Source organism: Pelodiscus sinensis, chromosome 14, assembly GCF_049634645.1.
Source record: "Pelodiscus sinensis isolate JC-2024 chromosome 14, ASM4963464v1, whole genome shotgun sequence".
In the NCBI taxonomy this organism is placed as follows: domain Eukaryota; kingdom Metazoa; phylum Chordata; order Testudines; family Trionychidae; genus Pelodiscus; species Pelodiscus sinensis.
The window spans coordinates 36,931,433-36,951,972 of record NC_134724.1 but is presented as its reverse complement, the minus strand read 5'-3'; the positions used below and the strand labels follow the sequence as shown (position 1 = coordinate 36,951,972).

The 20,540-nt window shown below is 49.2% G+C and overlaps 1 protein-coding gene across 5 annotated transcripts in view; it reads left to right on the top strand.

The window, feature by feature from the left end:
- CPEB1 (cytoplasmic polyadenylation element binding protein 1) overlaps positions 1-20,540 on the top strand; it is a 53,906-nt gene that overhangs the window by 5,109 nt on the left and 28,257 nt on the right. For 3 of the 5 annotated variants that reach the window (XM_075897500.1, XM_075897498.1, XM_075897501.1), the window contains exons 2-3: positions 8,664-8,841; positions 18,070-18,258. In XM_075897500.1, the coding sequence (XP_075753615.1) occupies positions 8,664-8,841; positions 18,070-18,258 (367 nt within the window). The remainder of the gene's footprint in view (positions 1-8,663; positions 8,842-18,069; positions 18,259-20,540) is intronic. The other 2 variants (XM_075897499.1, XM_075897502.1) reach the window with 2 other exon arrangements.

Below are 20,540 nucleotides of genomic sequence, written 5' to 3'. Positions count from 1 at the left end.
CTGGGTTGCTAAAAGAGGCCTTAACACACACAGCACTGGGTAGCACCAAAATGGCAGAAGCTGGTATTGGAGCTGGCATCCATAAAACCATCATTTGGTTATTGAGGTTCATATCTCTCGCACCTGAGCAGGTATCTGGTTCTCTTTAATCTGTTCCCTTAATAGGGTCTCAGCAATTGTTCTCAGTGGGGACTTGGTTTGATGGATTTCAATGCTACAGTGCCAGATCCTGCAGGAATTGAATTACAAGCTCTGTTGGGAGGAAGATGGTGCTTTTGTAGTCATGACGATTGTATGTGAGGCTCCATTTAAACACCTTAAAGTTTGTGGTAGGAATTCAAGGAGGCTAAAGGAAAACTCTTAAGGAGTGCCTTTTGTGTGTGTCAGTTTTCTGTCATAGTGCAGTGTCTGCAGAGAATCCCCATAATAAGACTGAGTACTCTTCTCAGCTGGTCAGGGCTAAAGTTGTGTTCCAATCTTGTAGTTTCAACACTGAGCTAGAACCCCAGGGGAAGTGAAGCTGGCAGTCTGATTGGAAACACTTTCTTCCATAACCTCATTGGGGATTTGGCTGAACTTGCTCTGGTTCCCTTGAAAAATACGGCAGCATTAAGGGCTGAATAGTTTTACCCCTCCACACCTTCAAAACTGTACACTGCTCTGTCACCTACCCATCTGAATGACAAGGCTGGAAAAGTTGTTGGTGATTGGAGGAAGGTCTTGTTAGATGAACACTAGTGTCTAGGTCCCCTGGTTATGTAACACCGAAATGAGAATAGTTCTCTCAACGACTAAATGTTGTCTTGCTGCTTGCTCCCTGACATTCTGCATCTGAAAACAGCCTGGTGCCAGTCAGAACTGTGCACAGGATAGTCCATTTTGCAAAGGACTCTGAGAGCTTGGTATTTTGTAGTGTTCTAATTTACAAAGCTGAGAAATTCTCAAGAAAAATCTGGAAACAGCACTTTGGGCTGATCAAAATGTTTTGTTCTGATGTGCCGTTTTGGTTGTCAGTCTTAGGGTTTGACTTTTTATTAACGCAATACAAAATTCCAAAGCAAATGGTTTCAAAACAAAGCCATAACACTTTGCTCTAAAAATAGCAAATGGGATGTTTTGACATCAGAACGCTTTCCATTTTTTCTAAGCAAAACTTTGGTGAAATGAAGACTTGCATGAAGCAATTCAATGCTTAAGCTGTGTTCTGGCAGAAAATGCTTCTGAAGTTGTCCTGACCAGCTGTTGGCAGCCAAAGCACTTTCTAGAGGCCTGTCGACACTAGATTGCAAGATTTCTATCACCAGTTTGGTTCCTCTCACATAAGACACCTGGCATCTCAGTGCTCCTGTGTGGCATTGGACAAGCCCGAAGATGTGTCCTATACTAACATTTTTTGCTGGCTAGGACTGGATTTGGAGGCAGGTGACTGTCTGGGGTACCGGGCTTGACGGGTACTGGGTTTGAGGTGCTTCTTATTGTTGGTGACAAGGGGAAAATCAATGTGTGAAGTAAGATGTTTTGCTTATTCGAGAAGTGGATGCGTTTTCTTCAGATCTCCTTGTGTGTTGTTCTCCGTGCCCTTGTCCGTTTAAAAGGGGCATCTCTGCTGCTGCTTCAGTTCGTGAGGGCAAAGATGAGACGTTATCTTTGGACTGAAGGACTAGGATTAACACTTGAATCCTACTTCAGCACTAATAGTGGTCCCCCTATGGTTGGTGTACAGATCAGTTTCTTGATGATACATTTCAGTTGCTCTAAAAACAGGTTTGGAGGTAGCCATTTTTCATAGCCATTGAAGACCCAGCTAAATCATATTTACATATCTAGCATGCAAATTTGTCCTGTATGAGAGAAATCACGGGTGCAGATTGTGCGTCAGCCATGAAATGGGGGCTACCTATGGAATACAAAATAAGGTATTGAAAATTTTAACAAATGGTGTGTGTGGGGGGGGGGGGGGAACACTCCTTGCCTTGGCACCATTAGGTTTAGAGCCATCTCTGAGTGCAGCTAAAGCAGCAAACGGCTTGTGTGCATGCAGCTACCCCAGTATAAGAGTGTGTGTGTGACACAGCTTATTCCAGCTGGGGAAGGGAAATCAGCTGTATCAGTGAAAGGCATCTGCACCTAAAACATCGCACCCTTACTTACACTGGCATAGCTCTTGCATTGTAAATTAGGTGTTGGATTCTGAAACAGGGCTTACGCTGCCGGCTCATCCAGAGGAGTTCTCCACGGCACAGCAATGATGGCGCTGAATCCCGGTTAGCTCCAGTGGGAACTTGCTACAAAATGTTTATTTAGTAGAAAAGGATTAACCGCTTGCTTGGTAAGTGGGAACAAACACCACTGTTTTCTAGACCAGGTAGGGACCTAATCTAGAACCTGGTTTTGCCTAGGCTACCCTGTGGGACTGCACCATGTTTAAACCGTTTCTTTACACTGTTCAAATCCCACTAAAACTTCATGTTGAAATCTAAATAAACAATTGTGCTAACAAGCTTAGATGGAGCTGGCTCCAGGGGCCCAGAGTGCTTAAAGTGCAGCATGAGCTGCGCTACTGAGAAGTACCCCTAAACATCAGCATATTGCAGCCCTGAGACCCTCTCATGTGAAGGGTGCACAGAAAAATACAGCAGTGGATTTTGTGAGTTCTTACTCCTGTATCCACATCACTTCTGAAGCCTCACAGCTGGTGAAGTGATAACTCCCTTTGGTCATGGCAGACTCATGCTGGGCCTCACTTCTGGTTTGTTGGTTCATGTCTTCAGACAAAGCTTCTGGCTCATCACTGCTTCTTGCCATCCTTAAGTCCCACTACTCTCGATTCTGTGAAAACCCTCCATCCCATCCCTCAATGGTCCAACTTCCCATATCTACCAGGAGCCTTTCCTCCTTCTCTCACTAGCCTAGTACATCCTGTTTCCTCTTTCTGTAGTTGGGTGTAAGTGCTTCAGGGAACTTTGTCTAAATAAAAGTTCTTGGCTGTTAATGCCTCTGGTAAACAAAACACATCCTTGCACTGGCTTGTTGAAGCCCCACCTCCCCAGGCTTTTATGTAGAAATTGGGTTCTGCTCAGTCAAGTGGAGACATCCCAGTACAGACACACCTCTGCAAAGACTAATGCTTCAGCAGTTTTCCATTCTGTCAGTTCACCAGAGGCTACTTGGTTGGTCTCCAGATCTCCTGTATTGGTGCTTTAGTCTTGGTAGTCTGATATAATTTATCTTAATCTCTGCTTCCAATGGCCCTGCACCAAAGCTTTTCACAGCATTCGCTTCAGCGATTCAAATCTTACCCCTTTACGTGCTAGTCTTTACCAACTAGTAAATTACTTTTGCTACTGAGATCTAGAAGGCTGTATACATTTGCATGTGACTTTGCATATTCCAGAAGTGTGATGCACCACCATAGTATCAATACACAGAGTAGGAAAGTCTCTTCTGTCCATGAGCCAAGGTCATGTTTGAAACTTCTTTCTGGGGGGGGAAGTCCAGGGAGATGCAATGAGGCAATACTGTAGTAAACAAAGGCTAATGTAAGACTCCTGGAGCTGTATGCAGTACCCTGCAAATCAGCTAGCGGCGTGAGCTGCAGGGCAGGATTACTGGTATTGCTTCCCTGGAACTAAAGTTGATGTCAAGCTCTCTTGAGGTGACCATGTGACATACGGAATGCAGGCTTGTGTCTGGGAGACTGAAGCAGGATTCATATATGAATCTGAACGAAGAAGCTTGAACAAATAGAACCCCTTGTGACTCTGCATATATCACTCTGGCATGTAGGCTTGGTCTGTGCTAGAATTGTTGTCAGTGGAGTTGCGTCTCTTGGAGGTATGAGAAATCCACACCCCTGAGAAGTAGCTCTTCTGATTCTACCCCAGCGTAGACAGTACTGGGTTGATGGAAGACTTTGTTGGGCCAGCTGCCGGCAGGGCTGACTGGAGGATCCCGTTGGTGCAGGCGGTTTCTGACAGTGCCATGGCGGCACAGGTGAGCGCTGTAGCATTTAGTGTAAAGCTGCCTAAGTCAGAGCATGGTAAGTCCATTCTATCTGAACTTGAATCTTAAAGGTGCCCTCTAGGGAAAACCCTTTCTGCTGCCGTTGTACAAAAGCCTGGCAACTGACTTCTCCCTGCTTTTTGTCAGCCTGCACTGCTGCTCAGGTCAGCACGGAAGTTGCTTTTGAGGGCTTGCTTACACTTAAAATGCTGCAGCGGTGCTATAGTGCCAGAGTGAAGACGCTGCCTGTGCTGACACTGGGGTTCTCCTGTCTGTGTAGGTACTCCTCTCCTCAGTCTAGCCGCCACCTCTCGGTGAATTCTGTCTGTGCCAGTGGAATGTGGATTTTCATACCCCTGAGGAACATAGATATCACCTTAATTTCCTAGTGTAGACCAGGCCTGAAGCTATAGTCTTCCATATGCCCTGCAGAATGGCTGCTTGCATGCTTCCTGCCATGTTCATTAACCCTGACTAGCCCTAACACAGGTTCCCTGCTTTCCTCTGCTTCCTCAGAGCTCTCAGGTGCCTGTATCCCTAGAGACGATATTGGGGGAGTAGGTCTTTATTTGGTTTCCCTGGACTGAGTCCAATTCAAGGTCTTCCTGTTCATCTTCAGGGTGCTCAGTGATTTGGGGCCAGCACTTCTGGAAGACGTCAGGGAAAGCCCCTTTCCTTGTGCACCATGGGGCTGTCCGCTGCAGAGGGGTTAAAAAGATGTTAACACTCAAGTGGCTAAAATCTGTTCCACTGGTCACCCCACTTCCACCTCCTGGTACTGCAGGAGTTGCCTTAGTTCAGGATCCAAAATACCTCCATTTCTAACCCAAAATCAAGAAGAGGGGTTAAGGCTAGAAACTTTTCAAAGTTAACTGCCTTTGAAGCTAGGAAGCAAAACTGAGGAGGTTGCATTGGCGTATAGTCAAATGGTTTCAACAGGTGCAAAAGCCGTGTGGACAGTTATTTTGGTTTTAAATGGCTCTAATCCATTTATGCTAATCCAAGCCGTACACGGGGATTTGCGCTGGGTTAACTAAATTCTTAATATAGTGCCTGCCATGAAACTGCAACTTTCTCATGTCACTGGTGCTGGTGTCTCAAGTTGGCACAGGAGCAAGCACATTGAGTGAGGGAGGACCATGGGCTATACGCTTGAGTTTGGGATGAAGACTTGCTAGGTCTTGCCATGCCAGGTGGATCCTGTCTTCTGAGCCAGTGATAGCTGCGCTTACAGGAAAGAACTTTGTAACAGGCCTTCTTAAAACAAAACCAGTTCAGCTCCTCTCTCCTTTCTCTTGGCTTGCTCTGGTGCAGATGGCAGCATTTCTGGTGCGCTAGCTTTTCCATCTGACCACTGCAGACTGACTGCAACCACTAGGTGTAAATATGGGAGGTAGTATAGGTATATGAAAGGCTGTGCAATAGTCCCAAAGAGAACTACCTTTTGCACAAGTCTAAGCAAATATTTATTGACCAAGCTCATGTTCTGTCTTCAATAGAATTGCATGCTTTCCTGTTTTCCATCTGTTTCATGGGAGTTGATTTTATGGCTGGTAGCTGCAACAGCCTGGCCTGTGCCAGCGATGCAGCAGTTGGTGTATGTGTTCTGTTCTTGTGCTATGAGCTGGCTTCGTAGCCAGTTTGCTAACGGCTGTGTAGTCCAGGGTTGCCTACTGAAAATGACTCTGTTGCCATGCTAGGGCTGGGCTGCAGGAATTGTATCTTCCTGCCTCTGTTTGAAAGCTTCCCTGCAAGACTCGGTAAGTGGGTAAGTCTCGTGCACAGGTGCACACATGCCCACAGGAGCATAAGCTCCTGGCTGCACTGGCATTCTGTGAGCTGGGGGCTACCTGCCCCAGCCATCCAGAGTAGCACAGCCCAAAGCATGGCACCTTGCTCCTGGAGCAGTAGGGGCTGGAGAATGTACTACACCACTTCTGGGTGGTGCCAGGGAGAGCAATGCTCTCAGGTCTCCTCACCTCTTCTGGAAGGTCACTGAGGCAGGGCCTCGGAGCACAGCAACAAGCCAAGAGTTAGTTATGCATTTCCTCCCTAAAGTCAGGCTACTGCTCGGCTGCCATTCCCGTCACTAGCTGCTGACTGGAGTGATGGACGGGGCACGCAAGCAATCTATCATGTTCTGCAGCGGCTAAAGACATTAGTAGCCCCAGGACAGGCCAGAGAACCACCATCATGCAAGCGCCAAATTGGCTGAGTTCTGTACGTAGATTTTACCAGCCATGTATCAAGCATCAGCTCCTTAGCTGGTACCAGGTGAACTTGTCTCATCACCCAGGGGGTTATTTTTGTGATAGTCTCTTACTCCATGAATCACTAAAATATTCAGATTACATGAGGCCAGAGGACCAATCACTTGTGTCAAATCAGTTGCAGCTTGGATCTCTCACCATAGACTATGCACTTAGCTAATCCTAAAACACTCAGCAGGTTTATTTAATAGGAAAAAAGAATGAGTTGCTTATAAGGTTAAAGCAAGCACACACAAATGAGTTACAATTTTCAGTTTCAAAAGGTAGTAAAAGCTTCAGTAATAAGCAAGCTCTGTCCCCTTTAGGGCTAAACCAGGCTCATCACCTGTGTTCTCTTGGGTTTGGGATGATTTTCTGCCTAGAAAATCTTGCCTCCAGAGTCCAAGCAATATTCAGTATAGTTCCTTGTTGTTTTAGGGGTTTTAGTTCCTTTCCTTCCTCTGTCTGAGTTGCAAACTCAGTCAATGGGAGAAGTTACTTGCTGGCTTCACCTTCTGAGAGACCTCTCCTGTTCCTGTGTCCATGGACCTTGTCAGACATGGCAAAATGCCGTTTCTCGGAGACCAGCGTTTTGTGCTAGTTAATGCCTCTCTGCTGTCTGACTTAGAGGCTTACGATGCAAATGCTTGTCTTACAATACTGTAAATGAGACCATGGAATGCTTGAGCTGCTGCATGTATTATTCGAATACCTGGTCTAACAGTACTAACGCCGTGGAGCCGGTCCTGGTTCCAGCTCTTTCAGCATGCAGCTGAGACATGGGGACCTTGGCATAAGCTGGCACCTGGTCTGTCAGGATCACAAGTGCTGTTTCCACCCTCTCCAAGGGAAATCATTCCTCTAGATTTCATGGTTGTCTCTTTTTTGTGAGAGGGCGTGATTCGCTCCACTGCTTTGGTCACTGCATCGGATCTGCTGTGTGTAGATCTCCAAGCCTAATGGTGACAATCAAGTGAGGATCTCATTCTCCAACAGCCAGTGGGAGGCTTAGGCACAGTCTGACTCAGTACACCGTGCTGGAAAATGTTAACTGGGCAAGAGGAATTTGTTGTTAGCCTGCTAGTGGCATATGGCTAGCCCTGGGGCCTAGGGACATGCCCTGTGACTTCCCTGTACCTCAGTGTCCCAGGTTTCTTTTCATGTCCCTCTAGCACAGTGGTTCCCAAACTTTTTGGCATCATGGCCCCCTTTTTGATTTTTGAAAAACCCTCACATGTGCCGCCTCCCCCCCCCCCCCCCCCAATAGCAGCAAAACTTGTTGAGCAAAAAAAGAAAGGAACTGAACAGGGCAGCAAAACTTGATGGGGGGGGGGGGAGGCTGGGTGGCCTTGCACGCGCCCCCCGTGGATTGCTTCACGCCCCCCCAGTTTGGGAACCCATGCTCTAGCAAGTGAGGTGTCAGCTGCTGTACATGCTTGTACATGGTCTCTTCAGAAGAAGCAAGTTTATACAGTAAGTCTGACTGACCTTGTATTTCATCAGTTCATGATCAAAGAAATGATGGAAAGGTCACTTCCCATAACTTAAAATCCACCTACGGGAAGCCCCTGTCGCCCCCGACTGCATGCAGACAAAGCAAGGAAGGCCACTTGCATTCAAGCATTGTGTTTGGAAATCCTGTATTGGCACGCATGTACCTGTACTTTGGATATGCCAAATCTCAGGGCCAGGTGGCCTCTTGCACATCTGGTGCTGCAAGGCTTTTTGCAGTAGCTGTTACCTGATCACAGGACTGGTAGACAGGAACAAAGTCCCATATCCCATTAGCCTGCTGACTTGTGCAGCCCAGGCGAGGCACTTGACCAGGTCCCCATCTCCTACAGATTAGTGTTTTGAGGGGTGCTCTGATTTCAGCAGCCATCCTTCGTACTGACAAGTCTGCTCATCCATTCTCTTGACCGTTTTCCTTGGACACAGAACCACTGTCCTGAGAGGTGGCTGTAAGCATAGAGGCCTAAAGGTAAACCTAGCCCAAGTATTGAATGTAAAACAGACTGCGGCTGTAAGTCATACCTTGTTCAATGTAGGCCAGTCAATATCTGATGTACAGAAGAACAGCCACGCTGGGTCAGACCAAAGGTCCATCTGGCCCAGGCTCCTCTCTGCTGACAGTGGCCAATGGCAGGTGCCCCAGAGGGAGTGAACAGAACAGGGAATCAAGCGATCACTCCCCTGTCACCTATTCCCAGCTTCTGAGCACAGAGGCCAGGGACACCATCCCTACCCATCCTAGCTAATAGCCATTGATGGACCTAACCTTCATGACAGGAGGTGGGGGGGATAATTCATTGCAACCAATAAGCCAGAGGAGTCATTTGCTGTGCGACAAGACTTTGCTGGGTACAGTAAGAACATAAATGGCAAGGCACTAACACTTTGACTTCTCCTCAGAAGGAAGAGATTGGGAGGACCACCAAGGACTGCTGGGATAGCCCCGATGCACCTGCACTCTCGACTTGCAGCAATGCTGATATCTTCCGCAGAATAAATGCCATGTTGGATAACTCTCTGGATTTCAGTGGAGTCTGCACCACGCCCATCACAAAAGGAAGAAGTGACCTTTTGCCAGGTGACTTAGCTCTCTGTGCTCTTGTGGGCACCAACCACCCATGTCAGATGGCTGTAATAGAGGGGATTCCATAGCTAGCTGTAATACGTAAGAATGTCTTGCATGGTAGTTCTGAACATGACTCTTAAAGAGTATTAACAAGTGGTTACCTAGGGGAGGTGGTGCAGTCTCCACCCTTACAGGTTTTTAAGGCCCGGCTTGACAAAGCCCTGTCTGGGATGTTTTAGTTGGGATTGGCTCTGCATTGAGCAGAGGGTTGGACTCAATGACTTCCTGAGGTTTCTTCCAGCCCTAATTTTCTGTGAATCTAAGTGGGTGGGGGTGTACTTAAAGATGACTTATGAAGGAAATCACTGCAGTTCTGGGTGTGTACAGCCCTGTGATATGTAAGTGCCTAAGTCTTTCTTTCAGCAATTTTTTTGCTTGTTTCTACCTTAGAGGTATCAGGATCAGGTCTTCTGCTGGAGGTCTGGTCAGGGTCTTAATTCTGGTTTACATGCAGACTCGCACTGAAACAACTAAGCTGTCAGCTTGCAGGGGTGCTAATCTGCTCGGTGCAAGACTTATTTTGGATTCAGTGTCCTACTTTGTTTAAATGCTCTACTCGTCTTCGTGGGCTGCAGCGCTTCAGAGGAGGCAACTGTGCTTGCAGGCTGCACTGAGCTTCTCCAATTGATGTTGTTGAGCCCCTCCGTGTGAGGTGGTAGCTGGTTGATGGGAGATGTTTTCATACCCCTGAGTGAGGTAGTTACACCAATATAGGTCTGTAGTGTAGATCTGGCTTTAGGCCTGGTTGTTGCGAAGATTTCACCATATAACAATACTAGGAAAATGCTCCCCTAGTGAAGAATCGGCTTATACTGGCATAAAATGGCTTCTGTGCCGTAATAGCTTATGCTAGTTCAGTCACATAAGCTGTACTGGCGGAAGCAATTTTATGCTAGTATGGCCATACAAATGCAGAAAACCCTCACACCCCAACACTGCTGTACTGACAAATGTCTAGTGTTGACCTGGCCTCGATCAGAACAAGTATCCAGACTTGCACCGAAACAGAGGTGCAAAATAAAAACATAATGGAGCTGAGAAACCTGGACTTCATTTGACAGGACAGAAAGTTTGGTAGCTTTCCAACTGCTTACAGGTCATTTGAGACACAAGTCTGTACTGTCCTTGTATAAATAAACATTTCCATAGCCACTAATTAGGCTGCACTTGTTTATTACCAGTCACAATTCTGGTTTCTGGTTTGCCAGTGTCTTCTAATGGATAGGAGCTTTGGCTGCTTAAAAGGCAGACCAGCTCCTCTGAAAACGCACTGAGGCATTCTTTGAAGAGATCTTATCTTTGCAGATCTACTACATGGCAACCAATGTCTGCCATGGTAGCTAGTAGTAAGTTGCTGTGTGGTATACTTCACAACTGCTGGTATATTCTGGATTACTAAAGTAGTCCTTCAGGCCACCTTCTCTGTCACACCCAGGATTTTGTTACTGCCTATCTGTGAACTAGCACATTGGACCCAAGGCAAAGAATGAGGACTGGGACCCTGCCTCAATTTCTTTGAGGTCCCAAAGAGAAGGAGTTTATTCATCTGGTCTGCTGCTAGTAAACTGCTCCTAGGTCCTTTCAGCCAGTGCATCCCTGTGCTCTGATGGAGGAAGAGCGAAGAGTTACGAGTGTATCCTCCTCCAGAGGCAGTGTGGAACACAGCTGCTGTAAGATGGTGTTAGCTAGGAAATTGACTGGACAACTTACATGTAATGGTCATGTCTGTCACTCAGCCAGTGTGTTCTTGGCTCCTTGTAGAGAGTTTTCTTGACATATAACAAGGCAAACTATGGGACTTTAGCATAAGTGTGCCTTAATAAGTATGCTGGTGCTAAAATCTGAAACTTCATACATGATCAAAGAGTCTTCCATTCCAAGCACTATGTAATAATGACAATATTATGCAGCCTTGTTCCCCGACTTGCACAGCGTGCTGTGGTCTTCATGGGCTTCTCTTTCCAAAATAGTTCTTGTGTTGGCAAAAGCTATAACACTGACTGAATGAGAAAATAAAAATACTTAAGAGGTCTCTAGCCTGCTGGGACCAGAGTAAATTGTCAGTATCAGAACTCATTCTCTGCAACAGGAGGCTAAAATCATTTCACCTAAGAGGATAAAAAATTAACAGGAGTGTTGTGAGCAAGACACAAGAAGGTATTCTTCCACTTTACTCTGCCCTGATTAGGCCTCAGTTGAAGTATTGTGTCCAGTTCTGGAGAAAGTGTGGAGAAGAGCAACATGAATGATTAAAAGTCTAGAGAACATGAGCTATGAGGGAAGGCTGAAAATTGGGTTTGGAAAAGAAAAGACTGAGGAAACATAACAGATTTCAAGTACCTAAAAAGGATATTGCATGGAAGAGGGAGGAAAAATTGTTCTCCTTGACCCCGAATGATGGGGCAAGAAACAGTGGTCTTAAATTGCAGCAAAGGAGGTTTAGGTTGGACATCAGAGAAAGCTTCCTAACTGTCAAGGTGGTCAAACATTAGAATAAATGGCCTAGGGAAGTTGTGGCTCTCCAACATTGGAGATATTCAAGAACATAAGAACGGCCATATTGGATTAGACCAGTCTGTCTAGCCCGGTATCCTGTCTGCTGACAGTGGCCAATGTCAGTTGCTCCAGAGGGAACAGAACAAGTAATCAAGTGATCCATTCCCAGTGTGACTGACTAGGGGCACCACTCCTACCCATCCTGGCTAATAGCCATTTAAGAGCAGGTTAAATAAACATGTCAGGGATGCTCTGGATGGTGCTTGGTCCTGTTGTGAGTGCAGGGGACTGACTGGACTGGATGACCTCTTGAGCTCTCTTCCACTTCTAGTATTCTGTGATTGCAGAACTGGCATGTGGATAAAGCTGACTTGTTTAAAAAATCACAACTAATCATTGATGCACCAAGAAACAGGATTTATATAGACTGCAGCTTTGTAAGGTTTCTGCTTCATGAATGTGGGAGGCCATCTGGGATAGCCGGTCCAAAACTTTATTCCCACTTCATTTGCAGCACTACTGGTACCTTAGATGTTTCTAAAGTTGCACCTACCACATCCTAAAATTGCATGGTACTTTCACGGCTGAGTGCATTCCTTACTCTGTGGCTCAGCTTGAACAGGGGTAAGTCGGCTTACTTTGCTCTTCAGTGGCTTTCGTGCATCTGCGCAAAGCCGCATGGTTTGGGTGGCAAAGCTTTGCAGGGCAGTGCATAAATCCAAACTGCTGCCGGTGGCATACAATTAAGTATTAGTGTGGGTCTCAGTTGTTTTAAACAACCTAAAGTTTAATCTGAGCTACTGACATGCCCCACCAAGGAGTGGGGGCTCTTCCCCCACCCTTGAGCCAAAGAGGGACATGCTGCAGGCTCTGAACTGCACTAAATGGTGGTCATAGTTCCATGATCTTGTAGCAAGTGTGGTGCTTAGCTCCTGTTAAGAGATTGACTCGACATGGCCAATGTGATTTGGGCAATGGGCCACAAGACCAAGCTATCAGCAGCCACCTAAATCTGAAATGGCCACACCATCCATAAGCATGGGCTGCTTAGCTACCTGTCTCTTCTTGGCACAGGGGAAGATGCTTTTGCTGAAGGAGCCGTTCCTTATCTGGTTTAGTGCACCAGTTGCGTTCATATTGTGGAAAAAGCAGCCCTGAGTGCGCACTTGCACTGGGACAGGGCATTAGTCTCATCTGTACCAGGTCATGGCTTTTTCCTTAAGCTAGAAACATTAGCATTGTGCAAGTAATCACTAGTCAGGAACAGCAAATCTCAGTGTCCATGTGATTCTAACTCTGTCCCTGTGCAGATGCAGTATGGTAAAGATCACTTACTGCTTGTTGTAAACAGTGTAGACAAGCCCTTTGTGTGTTTAAATGTGAATTCCCAAAGACCTTAGATGCTGACAGCCTTAACTCTTAGTCAGTTTTGTTATGGGGCAAAACACTTTAGAAAGTAAATTCTTATTAAATGGCCTAAACTTGTACCTAGTATGTTTGTGCAACCCAGGAATATGTATAGACATGTACGCTTGGCACTAGATCCACAAAAGGATTAGGGTGCCTGTGTCCAAATTTCAACCTCCTTGTCCAGCTGCTATCTAACCCTACAAGCAGCTAGTCCCATGGCACCTAAACTGCTGGACATGGGACTCCATGAACCCTGCTGCTTAGCCCCAAGCTGAGTCCCAGCAGTGGGAGAATCCCTCCTGGCAGCATAGTCCTGTCTACACAAGAGCTTCAGTGGCACACATCCATAGGTGCTTAACTTCCTTTGAAGGCTGGGGTTAGGCCGCCCCATTTCCTATTGGCTAGCTGAAGCTACTGCCTGCTCAGCTTGCTGTCTTCTGAGACCATTCTCTGGTGCCAGCTCTACCCTGGCAGTGTCTAGGGCGCCTAGAAGCTGAACTTGAGGCTGTGGATTCTGTTAAGTGGCAAGTGGTAGTCACTGTGAGGTGGAGTCTAGAGACCAATGGGGATCTCCCCTGCGGGATTGCCCAAAGAACCGGAGCCGCCTTGCCTTGTGTGAAATGAGGGCTCTTAGTGGAGGATGGTTCTCTCATCCAGAGGTGTGGGATGCAGTCTTCACTTGTGTGCTTTGGGGGCTCGCCTGGCGTGGAAGGTGGAACTTGTCAGGGATGCAGGGGGGTGCTTGGCTGGACCATATGCGTTGGTTTGATAAGTTGTGTGTGGAGGCAGCCATTGGTTTGTCTGATCTGAATGTCTGGTGGCTGTGGCTGCAGAGATGAGCTTATACAACTTAAAGGGGCGAAAAGGCTTTGACCGCTAAATCTCCCTAGAAAGCTGCTTGCTGGAGAGCTAGGGAGGTGGTGGTGGAACGCAGATCCTGGCATCTTCCTGCATGACCTGTACCCATCTTCTGCAAAGCAGGGGCCCTCTTAACAGTTAACATGCTTGTCATTGTCCATTCAGCCATAGTGTCTTGCTGGAAAACTGTAGATGACCTGAATTGCTAGACTTAAAAATAAATTGAAGTTGGAGTTTCAGGCCTTTCCTATTATAGCAAAGAGGACACGAACACATTCTTTCCTCTGCAGGTCACCTTAAGATGCCATTGGAAGAGTTAATCCGGGCAGTCATTCTGCTGAAAATGTCTGGAGGTCTATAGGATATTCTCCAGTTTGCTCTATATTGACCCCGGGTGTGCAGGGTCTGGCTTGAATGTGCTTTCTAGTGTAGAGGCTCTTGGCCTGGGGTACACAGGCCTTCCTGTGAGTATGTCAACTTGTCTAGCCACTTGTCTGGTTTTAATCAGACTACACAAACACTAGTGAAATTGGCACACACTGAAATGTCAGTCCAGTGACGTGCTTCTATGGCTCTCTACTGAAATGCAAGTACAAAATAATGATGAAAATCAGTTAGAATGATGCTATGGTACGAATGTCACTTTTCAGTATTCATCTGAGTTGGTAAGCAAGGAGGGGTCCAGGTGTCTGTAAAGGCTGAGCCATTGCTTGAATTCACAGCACTTTCTTTCCTTCTATTTAACTTGTCCTGATCTTCAAGTTTGTCACTGTGGTAGTTTTAAAGCACGAGTTATCAGTAGGAAGATGGTAGCCACAGGTATGGACTATGGCAGATGTAGAAATGTTGCATAATCATGAGGGCTGTGTTGTGGTTGCTGTGGGAACTGAATTGTCTGAATGTTGCTTGAAATTCTTCCCCATAATGTGGTGCTAGACAGTCTGTCGGGCCTCCTCTGAAACCAGTTTTGCCTCTAACTAGGCTACTAGAGCCAGGGCGGCCAGTGGCTATAGGCGGACTCGGCCGCTGCCTAGGGTGCCCGATGATGACGTCAGTGCATTGATGGCCCTGCAGGCGGGGGTGCCGATGGCGCACTTCGCCTGGGGCGCCAGCTGCTGCAGCCGGCCTCAGGCTGCTCCTGACTAGAGCCAAATGGTTGCACCCCTTTGTATGGCTGCAGGTAGAACACAATGCGTACCTTGGCGTCGTCAACTCCTGTACAGGAAGGGGAATAGGCTGCACCAAAATTGCATGCAAAACTTAACATTGGAAGATCAAAGACTGCAAAAGCAAAGCACTCTGTTTGCAAAGGCCAGCACCCAGGCTGCCTCTGCATCTCCAGTTCTGTCCCCTTGTGCATCTGTTTCATGGTAGTCTCGCTGCACGATCACACACTGTCTTTTCCACAAGGGACGGTGCAGTCGGTACACAATAGGGATGGTGCTCAGTGAGCGAGTAGCTGTACAGTGTTCTCTCCTCCAGGAATGTAATCCTATGCCTCGTCCTTCATGCTATTCAAACCAGCCTCTGCAGGCAGAATGGTTTCCTCCTGGGCTCTTCTGTGGTATGCTACAGGTATCTGAGGCTTCACAAGCATCTAGGAACTTGTTTTCACAATCCCCGTCAGGTGAGGGAGTGGTGGTTCCCCATTGCCCAAGATAGGGCAGAAGTATTCCCTAATTTGGATACCCAATTTGAGACCCTTACGACCAGATTTGTTTCAGAACCTGTAGCACGTCAGTCGTCGTACAGCTCCCATTTGAATGGATTTGCAGCCAAGAGTGATCGGTATGTGTCCATCAATCGAAGGTTTTAAATTGGGCACGCAGGCAATGAGGAATGTTAATGACCACCTAGGATGTTTTAAGTGGCTGTCCCCCTTCACTGAGGAATTCTGTGGGAGAGGCAGGGATAGAACCAGATTCGTCAGAGGAGCATTTAACTGCCTTATCCGCAGTCACCGGCCTCTCATCTCCCAACTTCCTCTGCTAATGAGGCTGTGATCCTACAGGCTCACTTGTGAGTAGCCCTTGCCTATCCCAGCAGCTGCAATCCTTGCAGTGAATGAGACAGGGTCCTGTGGAAAATGGCCTTGCTCTTCATCAGCTCTCGGTTCCCCCTTCCCCACTAATTCCTTGTGCTGTCCGCCTGATGGAGCAGGCAGAGAGGGGCTCTTGGTTCCACTGGCCAGCCCTGCCCCGTCTCCAGAAAGCCATTACTGAGAGCCACGCTGCACCCCTTGGCCAGCAGGACATGTGCTGTGAGGCTGAACTGTGCATTGAGGATGGAATCTTGTTTAACAAAGAAAATCCGGGAGGTTTCCGCTGATCACGTGTGACCAACAGTTTTCAGAGGCTTGTCGCTTGTGTGGCTTCAGAGGGAAGGTAAAAGGCACATGCCTGACCCCATGGCTGCCGTTTCCACGTTCCAGGGCCCTTCTCCAAAGCATGGGGGTACTAGAGCATCTCCGATCTCTAGAACTAACACAGGAAATCAGGATTTCCCCAGCCTTGCTCTTGGAAACTGCTGAACGCTCAAGCTGACTCCTGAGGGGATGTCTGGGGAGGCTGCCACCTGGCGTGAGAAGCCACGTGGGTAGGCTTGTTTTTTTTTGGGGTGGGGGGTGTTACATGTAGCTCTGAAAGGCCTTGAGGTTGCCTAATACTTCCCATTGTAGGCAGGGAAGCCTCTTCTATTGCAGTGGTTTTCAAAGTATGGGTCACGACCAGGGTTGGGCTGCTATGCTGTAGGATCATCAGGGGATGAGGGGATGTTAAACATACCTCCTGCCTGCCCTGGCACCATGGGCCACGCTGCACCCCAGAAGAGGCCAGCAGCAAATCTGACTCCCAGTGCTGCCCCAAACCCCGCCTCCAGAAGGGGCAGTGCCTGCCAGTGAAAGCAGCGTGCAGAGCCGCTTGTGCCTCTGCCTGGGAGCTGGACCTGCTGCTGGCTGCTTCCGAGGTGCCAGGGCAGACAGGTAGCCTGCCTGTGAGCCAGTGGAGGTAACCCCATGCCCAGTCCCCTGGCCAGTCTGGAGCCACCTCAGATCCTCATTCCCTGCCAGGCCCTGGAGCTTGCGCTCTGATCAGGAGAGAGCTCTGTTGGATTGTGGGCAGTTTTCTTCCACTGGGTTGCAGAGTTTGAAAACTGCAGTTCGACTGTAGCACAAGCCTGGTTCTAGCTTAGGGTATTTGGGTGGTGCCTGCTCCTGGAGCTGCTAGGCATGTAGGCCAGTAAATCACTTGGCTTGTGCTGTGGGGCTGAAAGGGGGGGCACAAGACTGAGTGCCAGATTGGGGGGACGCAGCCGTAGTTCCAGGTGACAGGCAGGAGTCCCTGCAGCACCCTGCTGACAAGCCTGGGTGGGGTGCCCATCAAATGGCTTGTGATGGGTGGGGCATAGGGCTGGTTCACAAGTGCCCCGAGGGACTCAGTTTGGGGTTAGGTAGCTGAGCTTAATCAGCCCCTAGGTCCTGCGCCAGACTGGCCTTCTCACCCGGAACTGCCCACATTCCTCTAGCACGTTGGACCAGGCCCCCAAAGTGAGGCAGGAGTCCAGCGTCGTCACTCGCTGTGGCTTGACCCCCCCTCCCCCTGCATGGGAGGAGTGAGCTGGGGGTGGGGAGGGAGTGGGAGCCTTGCGCTGCCTTGCCCGGATCCCTTCCCCACGTGACGTGCCGGCTCCGCTGGCCTGTGATAGAATGCGCTGTCCCTCTCGCCGAGGGCTTTGAAGGGTATCCGTATTGTTGAATAGCAAACAGTGCCGAGTCAGGGAGGCTCGGTGGCCAAGTTGCAGCAAACAGATGATGCTAGCAGAATTGTGAAGCGCTGCGTTGGGTGGCTGGTCGGGGCTGGAGCCAGCTGCTGGAGTCTGTCCAGGACTAAAGTGTGTTGGGGTTTGTGGGTGGAGGGGGAGGGGCGGCAACAGGCAAGCTGGATAGCACTGAAACTCATGGGGCTGAGCTGTCGCTGCTGCCGGGGATTGCTGTCTCGAGCCTCTTTGGCTGTGCTGGCGCTCACGGCTTTTGTGCTGCCTGCCTCCCTTGATTTACCGTGGCGGAGCCTTTTCCTTGCTGCATGCTGCCTTGTCTTCCAGGGGAAGTGCTCCTCTACCTTGATTTTGTAATAAATGATGCGGTTATATTGCATGCCCAGTGACGTCACTGTCAGCACAGTAAGCATCAGCAGCCTGATCACATGCTGGCCCAGTCAGTAATGCAGACGGGATAGAAGGTGGAGGGAGGGCAGAGGTGGGAGGGGGCTGGTTCCTGGACATATGGCAGTCTGCCCCTTTGGGGTGCAGTTGTCAGTCTGTCAGTAGCTTCTCCATCGGGCAGGAGCTGGCTTCAGGCTTTGGCAAACTCTGGCTGAAAATCCTTGAACTCGTCAGCTTGTGTTTGTTCCACCTGAGCAGACTTCCAGGACTCTGAAGGAACAGTGGCAAGCAGGATGCTTTTCCCCACCTCTGCGCAAGAGTCTCCCCGTGGCCTGCCGGACACGAACGACCTATGCCTGGGCCTGCAGTCTCTCAACCTGACTGGGTGGGACAGACCGTGGAGCACCCAGGACTCGGATACTGCAGCGCAGACCAGCACGCAGTCCGGTGAGTTGCTCTCTGCTGACACGCAGCAACAGTTGTTGATGATTTGCTTTTGTGAAAAGTGAAGCTGCTGTTGCCCAGAAAAGTGTAAGTACTGGCTGAGGGATTGCCCTTGGCCTTGTAAATGCTGAGTGTAATGGAGGGAGAGGTCGGGGGACAGAATGAGGGGGGATTGGTGAGTACTCCAGTCTTGGCTGCCGAAGGGAAGCATAACTTACAAATACTCAGGCTTCTCCTGCAGTGTCTGGGGAGAGATGAATGTGCAGATGAGCAAGAGGATTGATTAGTCTGCTGGTACCTTCCTAGCACGTAGGTTAGGGTATATTTAGAGACTGAACTAAACACCTAGCCCGAGCCCCACTGCAGTGTGGTAGTGGAGTTAAACTCCGTTCCAGACAAATAGACTAGCCAGTTGCTACTAGGGCAAAATGGGGCTTCTGGGGGCTCCCCTGTGCCCGGTGGCAGGTGCTGCTGCAGCACACAAGCTTAGGGTGTGCACTCACTGGGGTGGGGATGTGGACTGAGCTCTGAACTCAGCCAGAAGCTTCCCAGCTTGGTAAAAAGCTGGGAGGGACAGTCTCATTCTCTCTGGCCTCAAACGAAAACAAAGCGTCCCTTTCCTTGTGGTGTTCAAACCCAGCAGCTTGCGTTGAAGACCTGCAGACTAGCGCTCGGCTTTGCAAGGGTTAAATCTCTACCCACCGGCTCTTGTTCTGCCCTTCCCCTTTCCAAATGCTGTTCACCCTGGCTTTCAGTGGGCTGGAGCTCGCAGCAGGAGGGAATGCTCTAGATCCGGGCACTGATACGCTTCAGGAAGCCCACTTTCCGTGCTCCTCACGTCTCTGGATTGGGGTTAGTGGTCTCCTTGTGCTGTGGTCAGGTAGCGTGTGAGGGGAAGGTGGGGACTCATTTTCCAAGCCCTTCCGATAAAGCTCTGGAAAGAACGGCCTCACAGATGGTGTTAGTGACTGAAGTAGGAGTCCATGGAAATATCGCCTGCTTCAGCAGAGTTTGCACAAGTTCAGCCTGGTTGCTACAGAAACTCCTTTTTATAGCAGCGCCATGCTGCTTTGTTAGAAGGCTAGGGATCTGTGCATTGATAGGGGTGACTTAGGCACCCTAGGCACGTAGCAGGTGCTGAGAGCAATGTGGGTGGCAATATCTTCTCCCTCTCCATCAGGGTGGTCACTTTGTGGAGGAAAGGAAGTGACCGCAGCCGGGGTGGGGGAAAGTGGTGGCGGCTGTTCTGCTGGCTAGCGTCACACCAAAGCACTTGCGCTTGTAGGGGTGTGCCTCCCTTCCCGCAGCCCCATGATTGTAGCCGGGGGTCAGTCTGCCAGGGCAGCACTGAAAGTCACTTCAGATACTGCAAAACTGATCTGCGTGGTACACAGAGCAGGCCTCTTGGAGGTGCAGGTGCCTCACTGCGGCTTCCTCCTGGGGCTGGGGAGGAACTGTTCCAGGGACTGTTGCAAAGCAATCTACCCTGGTAGGGGAAGACGCCTTCCGTATTAATCAGGCTTAAGCTCAGGCCTCCGGGAAGAACTTTCTCCTGAGTGGTCTGAGAGCCCTTGGAGCTCCGGTAGGCTGATTCCTGCCCTCCTGTAATCCCAAAACAGCCAGCTGGCTTTCCCTGGCACCAGGGGCCCGTACGTGCTCCATGGAGCACCAAACTGATGGCTGCCTGCCCATCACTGGAGCCATCCTCCAGGCTAGTGATGGGGGAAATTGGCAGTCTCAGACTAAGCTGTGGACAGCAGTGCTAGCGCCCTGGATAACGACTAGCGTACCAAGCATTTTGGGCCGTGCCCGACGGGCACCATGGTACTGAACCGGAGGTAGGGACCTGAGAACAGCATAGTTGGACGTGGATGCGGGGTTGCTGCCACCCCACCTGGCTTGAAGCAGTTTGCATCCTAGCCAAATGGGAATGCTGTATAAATGGCCCCAGCCCCAGAGTGCGGGAACAATGGGTAAGCAAGCCAGCAATGTCGGGGTCTGAGGGTATTTCCTGCCATTGTTACCACCATCGTGTGTGTAAGGGGCAATGCCCTGCAAAGCTGTGTTGTGGGGCAACTTCTTGCTGCTGTTGCACTGGGCCTCACGTGATCAGCTGGAGCAGTCTCTGATGGTCTTTCTCAGTCCACATCCTGCCAGGCCATTCTCATGAACTACTGCCGCCGGTATGGCAGCACTCTGCTCTTCGGTGGGATAAAAAGCCTTGGTACATTGCGCAGTGGCAGGCTAAAACTGTGAGTGGCATTTTGAAGAAGCAGCAAATAAAA